The 21,451-nt window shown below is 33.9% G+C and overlaps 2 protein-coding genes across 8 annotated transcripts in view; one reads left to right on the forward strand and one right to left on the reverse strand.

Moving 5' to 3' along the window:
- The window catches only part of LOC114253723, a 36,552-nt gene that overhangs the window by 12,875 nt on the left and 2,226 nt on the right, over positions 1 to 21,451 (reverse strand). For 2 of the 5 annotated variants that reach the window (XR_003625339.2, XR_003625338.2), the window contains exons 1-2: positions 7,370 to 11,339; positions 7,184 to 7,261 (exon numbers count right to left, since the gene is read on the reverse strand). Coding sequence is in view for 2 of the 5 variants with exons in the window: in XM_036285299.1 (XP_036141192.1) it covers positions 6,482 to 6,646; positions 7,184 to 7,261 (243 nt within the window). In the remaining 3 variants the exon portion in view is untranslated. Of the gene's footprint in view, positions 1 to 159; positions 233 to 6,048; positions 6,647 to 7,183; positions 7,262 to 7,369; positions 11,347 to 21,451 lie in introns of those variants that run through there. The other 3 variants (XM_028189049.2, XR_003625337.2, XM_036285299.1) reach the window with 3 other exon arrangements.
- The window catches only part of LOC118644049 (cytochrome P450 18a1-like), a 44,370-nt gene that overhangs the window by 5,983 nt on the left and 16,936 nt on the right, over positions 1 to 21,451 (forward strand). The window lies entirely within an intron of this gene.

The raw sequence follows: 21,451 nt of genomic DNA on the forward strand, positions 1-21,451 counted from the left end.
GAGAAAAGAAATTATAATTATTAAAATTTAATATGTTTATTCATTCAAAATCAAGATAGAATAAGCTCGAAATACCAGAAAGCAATTCATCGATATAAAAAATTGCTGTTTATATATTAAAGAAAAATTAAAAAACCTCAGAAAAAAGATCTTACTTACGCTCATGCGTTTGGATTCTGCGTATCCCGAAACTACATGGATGCAGGCAAACCACAGTCAGTGATTGCGTCATCTTAAAAAAGAATTGCAAGAGAGCGCATTCTTCAACTTTTCCAATCATATGCGTAGGTAGGAGAAATATGGAACATCCTATTATATATATTTATAAAAAAAAATTGATGCAGATCAATACTCCAATTTTTTGTTATCAACATTTTTTCTTGATTTATTACATATCTGCATCATCAACCAGTTATCATAGGAATCCTCCGACGATCCTTGCCTAAATAAACTATGGCGTTGTATTGCGTTATTTTTCAAGGAAGAGAGAGAAAGCTGATCTTACTCCTAAAGTTCTCTAAAATGATTATCATTCGGATACCGTCGGAGACTTCAGAAGAATCATTGGCACGTGTCAATGAAGTATGCCGCACACATAGATTCGATCACAAGTGTGAAGAACTACGTCTTTTGGTAAGACGACCTTCGAATCGTGATCGATTTATCAAACAGAATACCATCTGACCTTTCTCTGTTTATCTGCATCGGTTCATTCTCCGTATCTTTTTTCGCTTTTCGTAAACGCGTGTGGCGTGTTGCACGCACTACCGATGTGACGTAAATAGTGCAATTATGATGGGAAGGGTGTTATATACTGGCGAATTTTTTCATTTTTAAGCAATTGGTGGTAACCATGCGTGGAAACAATGCGGTAATTGTAATATTTTTAATTGTTTGTCGTTTTTAAATGAAAATAAGTCATTTAGATTTTAGTTTTGTTAAAGGTCTACATATCCTTTTATCAATAGACTTGTTCGTGTTACTTGCATTTAGAATCTTCGCTTTTTCTCTCTTTCTCTCCAACGCTCGAATGCATTTATCTCGTCTTTTAAATACTGCAATTTTAAGAGATTTCAAGCAACACATAAACAGATGTATATATTGACAAAAACATTAACATAACCGATAAATGTCTTACATAAAAACGAAAGTTTGATACAATTTATATAATTATTAAAGTATATATCACATTTCCTGTAATTATCAAGTCCGTTATCATCATTTGTGTCTACTTAGTTGCACAATATAACTCGTGCATTATCTGACCTCTGTAACTTTTATTGGTTTTATTGGGTTGTAAAAAATGTTTATTGATGCTGATAGTAATAGACAAACAGATAAACAAACAATTTACTTACATATCTGATAAGAAGATTTAGCTGAACATATTGAAGCACCTATTAATCAAACTATATCGATTTTGTAGATATGTAGTTTTTACCCTAATCTTACATAAACAAGTTTTAATTTAACAAACTAAACAAAACAGTAAAACTAAAACAAATTTAAATATTTATACGTTAACAAAATAATTTATGTTTATTTTTTTTAAGTTAATTTGTGTGTGTGTAATTTTAATTTTATTTCCATATTTGGCTTGTTTCAAAGAAAGAAATGTACAGCTATATTTTAATATCTGTCAGCAAATGCCATTTCCGAAATATTAGATATCGCAGGAGAAATGTGAACTAAATTTGAAATAAGATACCTGGTCTAAAAAAAGAACTGAAAAGGCCCACTTAATTTATAAACTTTTAACTCTATTAAAGACTTTTTAAACTGTATTTTTAAAAATTAGAAATGTCAATACTCACATTGCAATTATCGAACAATCAGGAGCAATGTAGTGCTTATAATTTCTATGTGTATTTCTCTACGAATTTATAGTAATTCATATAAAATAAAGATGAATTAATAAGCAAATAAGAATTGAAGTTTTGAAAAGGGTATCTGAAAATAGAAAGATGGATTACGGCGATTAATTATATTTTTTAAACTTAAATAGACTCTAATTCTTATTTACTTATTGATTCATCTTTATTTGTTTTAACAATCAAAGGTATCGATTTGAATGCTATCTAATGGAATACTATATAATCTTTCTTTCTCTTTCAATTAAAAAAAAATATATTTATATACGTCGTTCCTTTTCCTGTAAATTACTATAAACTCGTGATATGGGAAGTTGAACCATTCACTTATACGTCGCTCTCGATTGCTCCATGATTGCAACGTGAGTTTCGGCATTTCTAATTCTTGTTTACTTTCCACGCGGTTGCAATTACGATAGACCAGATCGGATTTATAACGTTTCTCACAATCAGCCGAATTGCTTATGGCTAACTCGGCTGTGGCAGGCGCACGGCACGGCCTCGGCGCGCGCGTTACTTACGTAGTATTACGCGCTACGTTTTCCGCGTTCACTGCCCTCGAAACACACGCGAGTTAACGTCCCGCAACAGAAAAACGTGAACGCGCTCGTGGAGATCGGATCAAAGATCGGCATGTAAAATATATTTCATTTACGAACGCGGGATCACCGTCCATTCCAATTGCCACGACCCACGTGGCGCAAACGTGCCGGCACGATCGGCTGCACGGGTAAGTCCTCGTGACCACCACCTCGGAAAACGGGTGTCGCTTGGTGCATTAGATTCGATGTGCTTAAAGCTCGCTCAAAAATCTACATTAGAATTTTCAGATTGAAATCCTATTTATAATTTTGCTAAGTCGAATAATATTGGAAGAATCAACACATGCGCGCATATACAGGATGACAATCGGGAAATTGTTGAAATTTCTCTGTCGTATTGTATATGGGCAAAGTGAAACGAATTAAATGCTATTCTGCAAACAAAACACGGTTCTCCTATTAGGGTATAATGCAAAAAATAAATTTATAAACTTATAAAATAAATATTATAAAAGAAAGCCACAACTTGGCTAGTTGGATGGCGGCAGTATGTATGTTCAAAAGATTTCGACACGGAGCGTCATTTCCATGAAAGGAATTTACTTGGAAATGCCTCGAAGGTATAATTACATTTATTAATGTTAGAAAGTGTATTTATAATACATAGTTTTCAAAAGCGTTTCGGTTATTATGCAAGTTCAGGTGGTCATCGTTTCGAAAAACATATCATTGAGTCATGCAATCAGTCGAACCAATGATTTTAGATACACATACGCACACAAAATTTCTTGTACCTTTCTATTTAATTTTTAATACCTTAACGTTAGACACGCTTGGTCTTAATATATTCCAAATTTTTTCTCATTTTTATTATAACTTTTTTTTAAAAATATATATCATCCGTATAATTCCTCCAAAAAGATTAAAATTAGAAAATGATTTTTAATATTTTTTGTGTAAAAATTAATACTAAAACTATAGACATATGAAACAATTATATGACTAATATTATATTTTTATTTAATACATTTTTATAATACCGTTTATTTATTGTCTTTACTATTATTTTTCATTGTTATAACACTTTAATTTAAAAATAATCAATTTTTTGGAAAAGTATGTTAATTTATATAAAATTTTATTGCTGTGCGCGCGCAGCATTAAATGCTCTGTAAATAAACATTTGTTATTCCCACAACTTTGTTTCGTTTGTTATAATTTCAAACTTTTGCATGGATTATACGGGCACTACACATTCTTGAGAAAACTAGAGACATAAGAGTATAGATTTTATATAGAAGAAATAACACTCGTAAATATTATTTTGCAACCTAACCGCATTACTTCCAGTACCCCGTAGGACAATTCTAATCTCATATGCGCAGCATTATCATCTACAAAAGAAACAGCGAAGCAAATCAAACGTGTCCCTGAGATTATACAACGCCACGGACAGTTTCCCATTCTTTTGCGTTCGTTTCATTGGCTTCATTCTGCGAGCCGTGCGTATAAACGTATGCGAAAATCAATCACGCAACGGATCGGAAGAAAAATCGCACACATAAATATGTAGAGTCCCCGCGCGCTCGTACGTTTCTGCACGTGTGGACGAAGAAAACAAAGTTCTCCGCTCACTTTTGCCGCTCTCGTCACCTTAATGGTCGCTAATCTTCGTAACGCACCACCCGCCGCATGTAATTTATCCGTACGGAACGAAGTTTTTGTTGTGTATCGTTATTGTCGCGATAAGGATGAAATAGAATGCGAGCTCGCGAATGTATCGCGATGATCTTTCGCGCTAGATCGCCCGATCAATCGCTTCACGTGCGAATATGAATTTCTTCGCTTTTCGTAGAATTCATCATAATTATTGCATTGAATCTGATAATATCTAATTGTCGTAAATATTATTTAATCAGTTATCATTGTCGTAACAACAATAAGGAAAATTAACTTAAAAATTAAAAAAATGTAGTATTTTACGAATCTGATTCTATTTCATTTCAGCTTACATCGATTTTTGTTAACATCAGTTTTCATGTACTCAAATCGCAACTTTCGTTACTTTTACTCGTGCGTTGCATTTTTTTTCCTCGAAACATTTGCTCGTGCAAAAATTCGCTAATGTTGCCTATAATATAATGACGCAGCGAATTGAAATTCATTCAAGAATCGAGGATCCTCGCATATGATTTATTACCTATGAATCGCCGCGTTTTTTAGAAACTAATAAGACGTAATGAACTTTAAAAAACAATATGAAAAACAGAGAAAGAGAGATGGAAGTGAAGGGGGTGGTAGAGGCGTTGAGCGAGAGGAAGAGGGCTACGACCTGTGTTTACTATCATTTATACCGAGAGTGACAGCGATTTTATATCTGTGACCGCGATTCCTGGAAACTGATAAGACGTCGTAATGGACTATGTTGTTCCGTTCCCGACAACGAAAGTGATCTCGGATGGAGAGGCGAGAGAAACGACGTGAGAAACAGTGAGAGATGGAAGGGACAGGTGGGAGAGGTGTTAAGAGAGAGGAAGAGGGCTATGACCTGTGTTTACTACCGTTTACATCGAGAGTGACAGTGATTCTATATCTGTTGGCTGGTGACGCAACTAGGATCGGCCCGTCATGAATGCTTAGCTCGTATTTCGTAGATGGAACTTGACGGCGAATTACGCGGAACATCCGATGCTTCGTCAAGTTACAACATTGTGCGTAATTACGATGCGTCAAAGGATGACACGATTAATGAATCACTGCAAACGTTGCCGTTCTTTCATAAATTAAGACGCAGTCGCTTGGTCCGCGATTTTAACTTATGACGCTAATAAGGATGAATCATTGTAATGTATTGTATATGCAGATATTTTACAATTTTATATTATGTAAGTTTGTGTGTGTGTGTGAGTATGTAAGAAACATTTTACGACATTTTATGATATACTTATAATAATCATACGTTATATGTAATCTTTTTCAATTTTATTTAACGTCATTAGGTTACAATAAGTGCGTTTAATCTTCGAATGTTATTCGACATTTTTGTAGTTTTCTGATTTCTCTAAACATAAAAATTTATTTTTTATATAAAAATATTAGAAAATTTCTTAAGAATTTCACGAAAACGTGAAATACAGATTGAAAACTTAAACGCACTTATGTTATAACAAATATAATAAAAGTAACAACTATAACAAAACAAGACAATAAATAAATTTACATATCTTAACAAATAATACATATTTTTACATTGTTTATAAAATAATACTCGAATATCACTTCTGTTATATCAGAAACAATTAAATAATTACACAAAACCAAGACTATATTTAATATTTAATAGTGAGAGAGGGGGGGGGAGAGAGAGAGAAAGAACGCGATTTAGAGAATAATCTTTTGAAATTTAAAAATAATTTTAATTGAACTCATTGTTAAGTCTATATCGGTCATTCATCGAGTTCATGGTCGAATTGTGGAGGTAATTTGAAACAGAAAAGAGAATTAAAAAAGAGAAACTTGATCAAAAGATAAGACTTTAAAAAAGCAAAAAAAAAAGAGAAACGTAATCAAAAGATAAGATTTTTTTTTAAAGATTAAAAAAGAGAAACGTAATCAAAAGATAAGATTAAAAAAAGCAAAAAAGAGAAACGTGGTTGAAAGATAAGATTTTTAAAAATAAAGACAAAGGAATGCGTAATAAGGAAGAGACTTCAATCGGTTGTTCCAAACGCATTAAAACTATATGAAACGTTGATTTCGCATTCACACAAGCGACGGATATAAATATCAAACGTAGTAATTTCTTTTTATTAAACATCGTGGGGCTATGGAATCTCAACAGCAGAAGCTACTGTTTCGTTCAGATCGAGTTCTAACGTTTAAAGTAGCTGACGTGCATGCGACGTCTCCTTTTCATATGGAAGCGCGTGTCAATGCCGAACCCGGATTCAGCGAATCGAAGCTCGGGTTAAGCTGAACGCATGTGGAAACGCAATTGTCCAGCTGTAACGCGGTTTGCTTTGCTTCCTATTCGTCTCATGTTTCCGCGATGGCGATCCTTTTCGCGTATTAGCGCGCTGTCATACGATCGTCGGCGCGATCGAAAAGTGAGCGGAAGAATCGATGGGCGAGGTAGAACGAGCCGCTCATTATGCGAATGAGTAGACGGAAGACGATGACGATGAAATCAGTCGACGAGGGAGATGACCTGTGTTTTGCGCCAATACGCGAGAACTGCGTAAAATGATCGAGGTCGGAGACCTCGTCGATGTTTTATAAGCATCGTCCGTTATTAGCATATCATCTAATCGCGCTCGCATTTCTCGAGTCAATCACCGAATTGGCATCGAGAACGAATTAACGACGCACGTGGTATCGATAAACAATTTAACAGGCATAATTATATCACGAGTGTAATAAATTCTTGTTTAACCACGTCAGAGATACGTGTCAGATCCAAATGAGTGTCTCTCTTTCAATATTTCCGAGAAACTTTACTATCAGTAGAAAAACTGTCACTTGCTATGTGTTTGTAATCGCATTAGATTTAACTTTAAGGTACCATTATGAGTATTTCGTGTCCGATAAATTTTTACACATGAAAGTTTTAAACTTTTTTGTTTTAGAAACTTGAAAAAAAATACGGTTATAAATTTCTAGAGATTTCTTGAACTTTAAATTTAAAAAAAAGATGAAAATTAAAAGACTCATAATAGTATCAAAATGTTATCTTTTTTTACATAATACATATAAAAATACAGACAAACTTACGGATTGTAGTTGAAAGTGTCGGTGAAGGAGTGAAGAAGATTCTCCGCAAGTCGTCAAATTGCCGAATACGCTGGTAATCTGTAAGATAGTTGCAATGTTATTAATTAGCTCGAGACCCGCCTCTTTTCTGCGTCACAAACTCACGCGTAATGCATGTGTGTGCATATAACACTTGGTACACAGTACCTGCGGGTCAATGTCCTTTCGAAGGTTCGGATCGTGCGATCGTAAGAGCCAGTGCGCAGTACGTCGCATACCGATCAATCGGTGTGTAACAACTGGTCAACACAGGAGCGGATCGATCTTCTAAGATCGCCGATCGATCTCTGATTTGGCCAGAAAAATTCCGCTTTTCTACTGTCACTTACTGTTTACTTACGAGAAACTTTGATTTTATTCGACGTAAAAATAAATGGCGCTCGTATTATCGCGTTTCTCTTTTATCATTTGATCATCAGAACTATGATCGTTAGAACTGTTTATCTGTTATCAATAAATATATTAACAAGAACTTTTAATTAATAAATAATTAAACATATCTTAGTATGAAATATTGTATTTTTTTTTAGTATGTTTTTATTTTAGTATATTTTTAAATTAGTATGAAATCTTAGAATTGGACATGTAGGGTGCAAGATACGTAGAAAGAGTGTTTCCTCTCTAAAAGCATTTGAGGTCAGACCGTCTACTGTTTTGTAGCTTGTAGAGAATTGCTCTTGTCCACGTTCTCTCTCTTGTAATTTTAACGAAGTAAAGGGCGGACCGAGTGTTATGAAGACTTAGCTGGCGAGAGGGTGGATGCGCCCCTGACAAAAGAGACACAAGAGCGTTTCCTCGAGAGATACGTACGAGGTTTCCTGTTCGCAAGACTCTCGTTGACATTTCGATCTCGTTGCGACGCCAATCTCTGCCAATCACCCCGCGCCCGCGCGTGCTTGCAACTCTCAAGCCCGTTGTCTCTTTATAGTACTGCACCGCGCTCGTCCCGTCGCTCTTACGACAATTTTCCACGTCGGGTTTTCCTGTTCCAGTTTTGCAACGCGGCCTCGTCGTCATGGCGCGCGTTCTTCTACCAGTCGTAATATGGCTGAATATTTATCTTCTCGGAGACCGTTCATTATTGGATACAAATGCAGTTATTTTTAAGTTCCCAGTTCTCGCGCAACAATAATGCGACATAACGCGGCAGTAAGTTCATTTGCTGAACGACAGAATGCAGACGGCATCCCGGTGAAACTTTAAGAGGTCCTGTAAAGGTCTTAGATAGTTGTTCTCTATTTCTGTCCCTTTCGAGGCAAAATCCCATTAGGTCCTGCACGAAGAAATAACGTACGTGCAAGTCAGGGCTTGATTAATAAATCTGGCCCGTTTCTACCAATGTAGATTAATTTTAATCTCGATTTTAACTTACTTGTTATCTAGTTTGAAAAATTAGAAAAAGATAAAGAGTAAGTTAAACCGAAATTAAAGTTAATCTACGTTGATAAAAAACGGGCCCTATTTTGATATCCCAAAGCTGTATTCTGGGAATATGGTTTTGTATATAGTGAAGTGTTTCATCGTGTTTATTTTTATTTACATACTTTGCGCGATACATAAAATCCTTTATTAATTAATTAATTAACTAATTAGTTACTTCGAGAAAAATACTTTAAAGTTTTGCATATAGTTTATATATTAATAGAAACTTTTGTAAGTTTTTTAACTTGTCTTTTTAACTTGTTCCTTTTTCAAGTTTTAAATTATTTTAAAATATCAAAATTAATAATAGATTTTTTGAAACTCAAAAGCGAGAATATACCCTTAATTGGAAACGCCTGGTACTTATGATCTCAATTATAGAAATGTACACAATCTTTTGATTCATTCGCCCTTCTGTTGCCAAATGTTCGAAATTAATTGTACAATTACTAATTATTAATCATTAGAGTAAATTGAGACTTGATGGGTTCAAGATGAGAAATAAAATGAATGAAATCCAGTAAGGAGGGCGGTGCATGGTGCATCGAGTGCCGTTTGGCACGCAAGATAGCTGAGAATAAACGGAGGGGATCGAAGAATCGAGGAATCGAGTTGTCGGCTGGCTTCGACGAATGGAGCCAAGCGTTTGTCACTTTTACTGTTGTTGAGGTCAGTCGAGCATTGACCGCTTGCCGATTCAACTTGCCTTATTACAGCGAAACGCGTATAAGAGATCCTTCTTTTTCTTTCATTCGTTACGCGCGCATATATAAAGAGGAAGTTTAAGAGCGCATTGAAATTCTTTTAGTAATAAATCAGAGTTTTAACCAGATGTCCGGATTGAATAAGGCCTACGTAATTTATTTTATTTTTTTAAACTTTCAGAAATGTAGTTTTTGAGAAATAAAAATTACTGTGTCTTATTCAATCCAAATATCCTATTTGATATTTTCTATCATTAATTATTTTCGTTGTAATGTTTTAATTTATGACGCAAAGGATATTGACCAAAAATACGTGGGAATGGGATAAACATAGGGTTTCTCCATAAGTGAAATCTGGTGGAAATTAAATCGTGATAGATAATAAAAAATGTATTAGCATTAATTAATGTTTCATTAAATATCTCAAGTATGTTAAAAAATAGTTGCAGGTAGATATAAATCGCGCGTATTTTACGATATGTTTTTATTAATAAAATATTGTGTAAATCTTTCTTCGATCTTTATTTTGACTTTGTTTATCAATTTGTATACGAATGGCACACTTCAAACTGCAGCACGTATTTCCAAATGCTCTTCGTTTATGATTGGTTCCAAATTGTGGTCGGGGAAGTCAAGAGTCGGTGCATTGCCGTGTATAACGGATATTACGGTACTCTTGATCATTACACGTGGTAACGAGTACGCGCGGTCTATAGAAAGAAATAATACGAGCGCGCTAACTTTAACATTCGCTAATAAAGTATAAATCGATACGTGTACCAGTCATTTACACCCGTTAACCTACTCCATATTATCAAGACGCGAAAAGACTAGATTACGATTAAGTGATTAACCAGTTTGTTAACAACGAGAGATTGCTGGGTAACTAATTGTAAGAATACCGAAGAGAAAACAAGACTTCGCGGTTCCTTACGACCCGACATAACTCTACAATATGAGTATCTCAATTGTTCACTGATTAATAACATTCCACGAGAGAACTTTCTCTAAAACAACGTCGTATTACGTAATATTCAAAATACGATCGCAGCACAATGGGTGACAAGACGGGCGCTTCGCAAGGCGGCTCGTCCGTGTGATCATTACCAGTTCGATGTACCCCTGGTTTCCCTCGCAATCTCGTGTCATTATTCGCGCGACATAAATGCGCGTCCCAGATTCGTTAGGAATCCGGCGTGATGCAAACGATCCATCGCGGGAAACTCTGGTGGCTTTATATGGGGGGAAAAGAGACAGGGAGGAGAGCGCGCAAGTACATCGACGATCGCGGTCTGAATGGCATGATCGTCGCGCGGCTCCCCGTCGCGTTGTTGTTGTTGTTATTGTCGCAGGTGCATTGCCCCCTGCCTAGTTCAGCTGTACCGACGCCAGTCTTTCTACGACGCCTTTCGCTGCCACCGTACGTTCACGCAAGCGACGCGCCCCTAAGCTGCCCGCGCGCCATTCGCGTTTTTCGCGCCGCGCACGTGACTCGGACGCGTGTTCCGGGCGTATTACCGAGTCGTATCACGATAAGTTTTCCTGTTTTCAGAACGTCCCTCGTCATGTTATTTTCTTTTTCGTGCAATCTGCCATTTCCAGTTTTCGAGCTGCAAATTCTAAACTATGAAGCCTATTGTAATTCTTATTTGCTTCACTTTAGTGAAACAATGATACGAATATTTGTGATGTCAGAAGGAGAGGGAGAGAGAGAGAGAGAGAAAGAAATTATTATATCAGAATACCATAAAAATATGAGATAATTACTATGCATTTGAAATAAAACTTAAATGAATTTCGAGATATCTACAACTCCTGCTTCCGAGCTTGAGAGTCAATATGCGTTGATCTAATTCTTGATTGATTTGATTATATGATACACTTGAAATTATTATCAGGTAATAATTATTCGTATAATTTATTATTTAATAATATTATATTATCTAAAAATTTATACATTTAGAGCAATTAAAATTATATTTATATTGCAATGAAAAATCTTTAAAATTTTTACATCAAATAAAAGAATCATGCGAAATCTTTATATATAACTATGTAAATACGATATTTATTTGTGTATTCTCAAAGAAATTTACTAGTCAAGTCGGAACCATATTGATTTTTTGCGTAATGCAACGCATAAACATATTGCTCCATCATGTTCGATCGAATATTGCCGATCCCCTCAGATGTATGAACTGTGTAATATAACTGTCTCAAAATCAAACACCTCCACTTTAAAGAAATCTGAGGACGAATATAATAACAGGAAAATAGGAGAACAATTGTAATGTGGTAATGCGATTTTTTTATTGCCATATATTAGATTGATTGAAACAATAAAATTAGAGGACATGAATTAAAAAATGAGATTGTGATTTTCTTGTGCAAATAATGAAAATGCATTATAGATAGAAGAATAAATTGAATCGATAATTAATATATTCTTTTATTGATACTTTCTTTTCATCATCACTTAAACATTAACAATATTGTAATTCCAAATTTGCTGATGAAACATTCTGTTTGTCTTGATATTACATAATGAAACTCTTATCTGTAATGTCTGCTTATGTATATTTAATCTAATATATGCAATAGTTGTTTTTGTACATAAAATCGCATTTACACACACACACACACGCGCGCGCGCAGATAAATCTGTATAGTTATTCTATTTATACATGAAGATATCTCCTACATTTCTAATTGACAATTATTTCAAACAATATAGTTAAAGCAAATGTTAAAAAACTATAATTATTATAATTCTTTTATTATAAAGAATAAAATTTTGATATTCAAATTTTTAGAAAATATCATTCAATATCGTTTTCACGCTTAATTCATATTTGGTCTAAAGTGCATGGAAGATATGAATATCGGGCTGCTATCATAAGAAAAATGTCGTGTCCACTATCATAAAAGAAATGTCATGTCCGATATTTCGATCCACAATGTCCTCTTTGCTTTGTCGCCCGCGAAGAATCATTATCATTATTTGTCCACTTTTTAATCGGTCATCGATTTTTGAACCTGTCATTGGATTTAGAAAAGAATTAAGACACAAGAAATTATAAAAAATACCTACTTAAGATGTAAAAGAAATATTATAGGACATAAAGTTACTTGTATATTATTTCGTAATTATACATATCATACATATACGGTTTTACTAAAATATTTAAAAATTTAGCTACATAGAAATTAAAAAATATTTTTGTTTTTTATTATATTTATCTATTTTATTATTTTTATGTATTTTTGTTAGACTATGAAAATAATAATGTAAAACGTCCAAACGTGATCAATAATGCTACAATAAATTTGGATTTTTTAGCAACTAGCTTGAACTTCTTATATTATAATTAGAGTAACAAAAATTATTATTAGATTTGTATCTCTAACAACATTTTTTAATACTATAACAAAACTCTTCTTCTTGTGTATTAAATCCTAAATTAATTAAATGTTGATAATAAGTGCAGTTTTAATTTGTCAGTGGATTTATCATTTACATAAATATGAAACTTGATGAAAAATCGAACATAATGTTATAAAGAAAACTTTTTACCATATAAAATATATACAATTTTGGTCTCATAGCGAAACAATTAGTTATAAATGAAAATTATGTACTGTGAGATATTCGTATATAAATATCTTTTCTTTCAATAATAAAAAATAATAAGTCAAACAATTATGATGTTAACGGATTAATTTACAAATGAATATTAAAAAAAGAAAATCCAGAAATGCTGTTCTTAAAAGAAAGCGGAATGTTCAACAGGCTGATTTAATCAATCATTGATTGTTGATTTTTGACCTCATTAACTCGTCACTCGTTGATCCCATTCATTACATATTTGAACCAGCAATTATCATTTCGTGAGGTTCCTAAAGTCTTTGAACTCGATTCACATTGATTCATGTTGATCGATTAGTCAATATTGCAGCTGTGATCCCCACTTCAGTCTTTTCCTTTCCTCTTTTCCTCTCTCCCTCGCGCCCTTTCTCTCTCTCTCTCTCTCTTTCTCTCTCTTTAATTTATTTCACCCAATTCAGGTCGTTCACCTCGTCTGTAAACCTGCCGCCGTAAGAACAAGATGAAAGTGGTGTTAGAGATAAAAGCTAAATTAAATCTATCCCTATCGCAAAATCTTATTTATAAGATAGATCGATAAGATGTCTGGCCACCGGCTATCGTACATGACATCTTCTAAATTCAGCATGTCGGATCTTCGAGGTCCATGAACCCGAGTGGCGAATTCAATCGATCATCGACATCGATAAACCGGACTTACTTCTGTACTCGCCGCCGATATTATAAATTTTCAATTCTTATTTATTCTGCATCAATTTCCTGATTGAAGAAATTTCCGTTAACGACAGAAATTTTGTCGATGATAGCGGAGTAACGACAATGTCAAGCCACAATGTGCTTTTCATCGTGCGGCCCGCTCGTTCTGACATTTCTTGAACACTCCATTTCCTCCGCCGTCGAATCCTGAGGCGGTCAACCGGCGAACGATCCGTAGCGGGATCTGAATCGGGAGTAATACGAGCAAGAAGTCGAGCGTGTTTCACTGGGGCGTCAAAGTGTACCGAAAAAACGTTGTGCGATGCACCTCGCAGACGGATCTGAAGCGGACCACGCTGAGGTGGTCTTTGCGAGATACGAGTTCGTCGACCCTGCTGAATTAAGCGCGCGAGGCGCATCCTCTTGTCGTTGTCGGCGCGCCAGGCCAGCCGAATTCGGAGCTTTCGGTCAGTCGGCTACGAGACTTGTCGCTCATAAATGAAGGACGAAGCCTCGTGACTCCTAGCCGATCCGCGTGCGGCATTTACGCCACTTTGCCGGTCGTTCACCTCACGGCAATCGGCCGTGCGTGCTAAAGCACCGTCGTTATTCGTGATTCACGTATCGCCATTTCGCGACTTCTTGCAAACTCCTACGACACAAAGGATATCCTCGTCTAGAATTTGTTTTAATGGTAGAGCTTGCGGGGATTTCTCTATAACATTTTTTTGCTCTCAAAAAACATGTGATGGGGGGCGAAGAAGACACCTAATTCGAACAAGACAATGGCAGAATCGCATAGCAAAACGAAATACACCACTCAATCGCGAATTGGCAGCGATGAGATAGAATCATTTATTAATATGCGTTTGCGTACGGGACAGATAAAATCCTTGAATAGGTAAAATGAATAGGAACAATTTTTCCTACGCCGATTTTTGATTATAAAAGATCTTTTTCTGTTTCTTCTTATCTCTCGTGACTGTGCAAAATTTTGCACGAGATATCAAGAGGAAAAAATGAAACTCACAATAATTTATAAATGCTATAAAAATGTGAAGACATATACAATACATATACAATATTCAGAAATTTGTTACCATCCAGATAGTCGTTAAAATAACGGTGCCGTTATTTTACCTAAATATCGCGTTCAATGATTGCCGGTTTTCGATGCTGCTTGTACCGGATCAATAAAGTTTTCGAGCTAGTTCAGAATATCTTGGTTTCTCGATTCTGTTATCGCGAAAGGATCTGCAAATAAATGTAATCATTTCACGGCTAATAACCGATGTTATCACAATGATGCAATCGCTCATTTGGACTTTAGTTTCAATGATTGAAAAATTTAAAGTAAGAATTTAAAACAACAAGGAAACACTTGATATTTATATAATTATTGTTCCATCTTGACTGCTGTCTAACCTGACAATTCTGCAGATGGAAATGGAGAATATGTGTTTATCCGAAAGTTTTGCGAATATCTGTTCGTGAAATTTTGACAAATTTAAAGTATCAGTATTGCAACAACAATTGCGCCATGTTTTGTTGCATGATTGTTGCAGCAATTTGATCGTTGCGACAACTTGATGTTGAGAGAGGACTGTAGGAATGCAAGTAACGATTTGGGTATTGCTGGTCGATGCGATTTTAATGCGCAACGTCAGCGATCGCCCGTAAGTTTGACAATTTGCTTACATAATTTGACCTATTATTGACAAATGTAATGCGCTACGTGCAAAAAACGAGGAAATGATCATCGGTGCAAGCATATTTTCTTGCATAAATATAGCAAGCCGAACAGCTGTTTAACAATTTGGGTTGAAGCGAAAACAGTTCTTGTGCGTTTCTGTCCTTCGATTTTCAAAAATGTTAAATTTATGACTATAAAAAATACTGTATTGTCACAAGAAATAATAGAAATATTGCTTTGTAAGGATGAAAAGAAAACTAAAAATTATTCTCTTAATAAATAATTAAATTTTTGAAAAAAATATACGCTTATAAAATCTAAAGAGAAATTTTATAATAAATTTATATATTATTATTATTAGATATAAATTCTTTTTTGTTGAATAATGCAACAGGCTTGCATTATTCTTCAATCACTTGTCTCAATCAATCATCAGTGGACTAATTTTCATAAACAGTTAATCATGAAAATTTTGAATACGTTTATCACAAAAAAGAGAAACGAATTATCTTTGATATTTGTACAGAAGTTCTACGTGACTTCTATGCAGTGCACTATAAAATGTTCGTGTGTCACCTAAATACTTCAAAAGTTTCTGAGTCATTCATTCACCGGTGCACTTCTAAAGTCCGTTCACCCCTGAATCAAAGAGGAGTCGCTCGATGTCATCAACGGGAAGAGATTTAAAGAGACGCGTGGACAGGAGAGGAGAGGAGAAGAAGAAACCGCACCATAGCGGCGATCGTCCGATGCGTCGCAACACATGCTCGAAAATTTCGGACGAGATCTGAAGTCACTGACCCATTGGTAGTGGTCAGTGACGGTAACGGGCGAACGACCAACCAGTCCATTCGTTCAACGCATCATTCGGTCCTTCACCTGCCATTATCTCGACTTACGTACGCGCACGTAGTACACGTGCTCGCAATATATCGTCTACCTCGTGAATTTCACCTGAAGGAGTTACGAGGAAAATATGTCGTTTTCGTGGAGGAAAACCGCGAAGCGAGCGAGTGCGATAAACCGTAGGTAACGTGCACTCATTACGAGATACGATCAAAATTCCGTTTTTTGACGCGTGCCCGTTACGTGTCTTCTTATTTCTTTCATTTCTAAATCTTTTTAAATCTTAGAATCTTCTGTGAATGGTTCAATGTTGTTTAAAATTTCGTAACGCTTGATGGAGTTAAGGAGTTGAGGAAAGTTTTGCAAAAATGTTTATAATTCAATGTAACTTTATGTAACTATAAGAACTTTTCTCCACGCACACGTACACAATTCCTATCTATTTTTTTAACATTTTATGCCTACCCTTTTGCTCGATTATAAAGCTTATATTTTCTAAATGATTACTGCATAAAGCAAAAAGACACAAACATCAAAATTTCTCCATTGGGTTCATAGAATTATTTTAAAAAGCAGATTGTTAAAGCAAGTTCAAATATAAAGCAAATTCCCACCCTTAGGTCGGTGTCGGTTCTTGTTTCATCTCACATACCAGAATACTTATAAATTCAGGTAGACGGATAGACAGACGATGAGATGGGCAAAACCATTTAGAAGAACATAAGATTAACAAATAGTCGACACGTGTATCAAAACATGTAAAGAGAGACGTTGTGGTTGATGACGAGTCGATGATCGAGACACACGCGAATTTATTTCGCTAGAGGATCATTGATCGCAATGGCCTTGATCACAACAGCCTTACGCGTGCGTCTAATTTATTTGAATTTTTTTCCCACGAGCCAAGAGAGATCAATCACATTTCACAACCTGCTCGTAGAGTCTATTATTTTGCATGTGTTTACGATTTCATTAGAAAGTACAAGTTTATTTTTCTCACTTATCTTTTAGTTCAATTTCTAAAACGCAATCGATTAAAGCTCAAAATAATACAAAGTATTGCCACCGATTAGCACTAATAATACATTTTCTATTATTATAATTAAAATTTAATACTTTAATGTCTTGTATCATATGTATGTATAATAGTGTAGGCGAATTTAATAGTCAAATATCTTTATTTCAAAGTCAAAGTCAAATCGAAGTTGTCTCGAGGCAATCTCACGTCGGAATGTCGGAGCGTCCGCTCGTCGAGAGCGAACTTACAAATGTGTATCCTGGCTTCCGAACGGAGATGAGCAAACATAATCACGCACGACAATAAATATATACGCGTGACAATAGATATTTCAAATTATCGTCAACGATTATTGTCAAGAATTTACAATATCATCTGCAATAGAGATCTTAATAATATTGTCAGTACTAAGAAATATTCTACATCAATATTGCAACCACATATTGTGTGATTATAATAGGTTTTACAAATATTGATGAGTACTATTGTATTATTATAATATTATTATCAATATTATTGATCGTAAAATTTCTATTATGTTACTCACACAATTAATGGATTGATCAATGGAAAAAGAAATTTATTATAATTTATATAATTTCATATTTTTCATATAATTTCTTTAAAAAAGATTGTTCATCAGAAGTTAATAGTAATTTTACTTTCATAAAACGACGTTTAAGTCAAGTAAAATTTGAAGGAAGTCGGGTTATCATTCATTTCTTTTGACATCAAAAAGAACGTTGCACCGGGGCAATCGCAAACACGACGATGATTACTTTACCAAAAATTTTAATAAAGAGCTTGGATAAGGTTGTACGTTCACGCCCCTTTGCACCCACACTTTGCACTTTGATTTGCCGGCATCATAACGTGACGCGGGATTTGTAAACGCATTGTATTTTGATTCTACGCAATTTACCTCTCTCGATTGTAACAATCACATTTATTGAGTTGTTTTAAGAGCTCGATGACCTTTCCCAGTAATGAATTTTTGACATTTCGATACCATTTCAATCGAATGGATTCATTTTGTTTATTAACGACGCAACTCGCATACTTGTTGTTTCACTTATCAAACATTGTTTTTGTCATATATTACGTTTAAGCTTCGTTACTCAATTATAATCATATTATGCCAATTATCGGGATACAACATCCGTTCTCCCGAAGTAATGTAAGGTACAATAATTTAGACATCCGAGAACGTTTGAAACTAAGATTTTAATTAGATTTTACTATTTGTTTTGTAAAGAAAATGTAAATAATTATATATTGTTAATTCAGTTGTCTAATATTTTTAATAGAGTAAAGTAGAGTTATCGAAAAATCAAAATAGTTTGCTAAATATTTTACAAATATAATGTTACACAAGATATTTATGTTAAAATACGTCGGAATAAAATATAAAATATCTTACAAACTACTAATTTTTTAAATTTTCCTCTTTAGACTATACAATTTTTATATGAAAACGTTTTTTTCGTTTATTGAGACATTTAATGTAAAAGTCAAAATGGAATACCTTATACATACCCACACATATATGTTCACATATGCGTACATTACATAATAAATATATATTACATGATATTATGTTAACGATTCAAATAACTAAGCATTTTTACACAATTTAAATTAAAAAATTTTTTTATTTATCTGTATTTTTTTCGAAGTCAAAATCGATATTGTGTAACACATTATCGTCAAACCTTACATCTTTAAATGATTGATAAATCGTTATTGCTTTACAGAAAGTGCGCCAAAAAGTGATCACGGTCATCGTCAATGTAAATCATCAATTTGACGGATTATCGTATATTGCGCTTTCAATTGAAAGCATTACTGATCGCATACTTTGCGAGGTAAAAGCGATAACCTTACAAAATTTGTCCGATAAGCAACCCGGTATGCTCAAATATTTCTCGTATGCTTGAAAATATAATCTAATATGACTGACATAACTTTATATGGATAACGTGAAATGGAAAGTTCCGATGGGAGAACAAATTTCCATAGAAAGAACAATAAACGTGTCATAAAGAAAAAGTCCAAAGATTTCCTCTGAGCAGGAAATGTGTCTACGGCACGTTTTAGAGAACTTGTTATCTTGTTCAACTTTTGTATTTAACATATTAAGCATCCGGCTCATTTTATCTATCTTTTTGTTTACTCTGTACGATACCATCAAGCATTCGTTAGTCTTTAGACCGGTGACCAACACGGTCTAAATGAAAAGTTCATCGTCGGTCATCGACAGTGACCGTAATCTGTTCTCTCATCAGAATTTCTCCACATTTCTGTTTTTTAAACAAAACTTGCGCGACATTGTCGCTCTTACCTCGCAAAATATGCAATCAGTATGGAGCTGTTTTTAATTAAAAGCACAATATATTATAATTAAAATTAATAATTTACAATGAGGTTATTTTTGGCATAAGGCGATAACTAATTTACTGGCCAGGCTGTAAAGCAATATAAACTTACTGTCTAAAAGATATTTTATTAAAAATAGATCTAAAAAAGACATTTTAGACTTAAAACTTTCACGGTCATTGACGATCTAAAAAAGACATCTTAAAGAAATATTTTTTATAAATATATGAAAAACATTTAAGATGTTTTTCAGATTTCTAAAAGATATCATTAAGACATTTCTATAAATATCTAAAATATTCAAAATGTTGCATAAGATATTTTTTAGATTATTAAAAAATATTTCTCCGAAAAAATGCAAGACATCTCAAGATATGACAATATTTCTTTAGAAATATAAAGATATATTCTTGTTTATGTGAACAGATTGTACTTCGTGCAATTTAACACACCTATTTTGTAAATATTATCAAGATTAAGCTGATAAAGATTGATTAATACAAACTGATATTCCCTCTTTTACGTCAATAAATGACCGATATAAGTATTTTGAGGACCACCTGATTTTCTATCTTGATTTGATAGAAATCTTGATTTGAATTATTTCTTGATAAGAATTATCGAGTCATTTACCTTCTGACAGAACTGATGTACATATTATATATATATATACATTGATATACATATTATGTAAGGAAAATATGAACAAAATGAAATAAAATTTTGTTTTTACAATATTACTTCTTAACTAAAGATAGAAACTTTAATACATATAATTTTTCTTTGGTATGTTTTCTAGATAAAAATGTAATCATTTCTTAATAAAATTAAAAAATAACAAAAATATAATTTTATATAAAAACGCCAATGGAAATTTATTTTGTTCAAATAAACAAGCAACAATATTTATATTACATCACTGCGAAGTGACGGATGGTGCATATGTATATTAAAAACAGGAGGGTTGTGTGATGCGATTTTACTTATTAACATACCGCTTATTTAAGATATCACTTATATGTCATTTTGTCCATATTTCCCTATATTATCGCATGTTAAACGTTGGATTAAAATTATGACATTAATGATGATAAACAAATTTCATGTATATGTAAATTTGTACATTTTTTAAATTAATTTGTAAATTATATTAAATACGTGTGTGTGTGTGTGTGTGTGTGTGTGTGTGTTTGTGTATGTGTGTGTGTTTGTGTATGTGTGTGTGTCTGTGACACATATATAACATATAATTTATTTTTATATTGCGTAAATCTACGCATAGGAAAATCTTTTAAATAATTAACTATATTTTATGTAATTATGTTTTCGTCATACATTTCGGTCGATAATCTATTTTGATGAAAATGTCTAAAATTTCAATCAGATTCTTAATGAACTACAAGCACGAAGCTGCATTTTCACCTAAGGATGTAAGATGATGAGATAGAGAACTTGATCGCATCTATCATCATCTTTAAATGCAAGTCAAGAATCCGTTAAATGCGGGTCATTGTCAATGCAAGAACGCTGAGGTCATAATAACGTGCAACGGGGTTATCAACGACGTTTGACCCGATTTCTAACGGACGAGTGTTTAAGCAACAGTCATGAGAGGAATAACGGACTTCCAAAAACCATCTGGGTCCGTTATTAGCCGTTAGAAATGAAACCTGTTGGTTTGGCACAAGATAGATCCTCATGAAACATCCAGCATGCTCCGCTATATTATTCCCTTACTTCGTTCATACGTTCGAGAGACTATATCACTTATTCACAAGTTAAAATCGGTGACTATATAGATATTTTTATGTAACTTGTATTTTTATTACTGCCTGGAGCATTGTTAAAAGTTTTCTTTCACAAGAAAAAA

Source organism: Monomorium pharaonis, chromosome 4 (assembly GCF_013373865.1).
Source record: "Monomorium pharaonis isolate MP-MQ-018 chromosome 4, ASM1337386v2, whole genome shotgun sequence".
Lineage (NCBI taxonomy): Eukaryota > Metazoa > Arthropoda > Insecta > Hymenoptera > Formicidae > Monomorium > Monomorium pharaonis.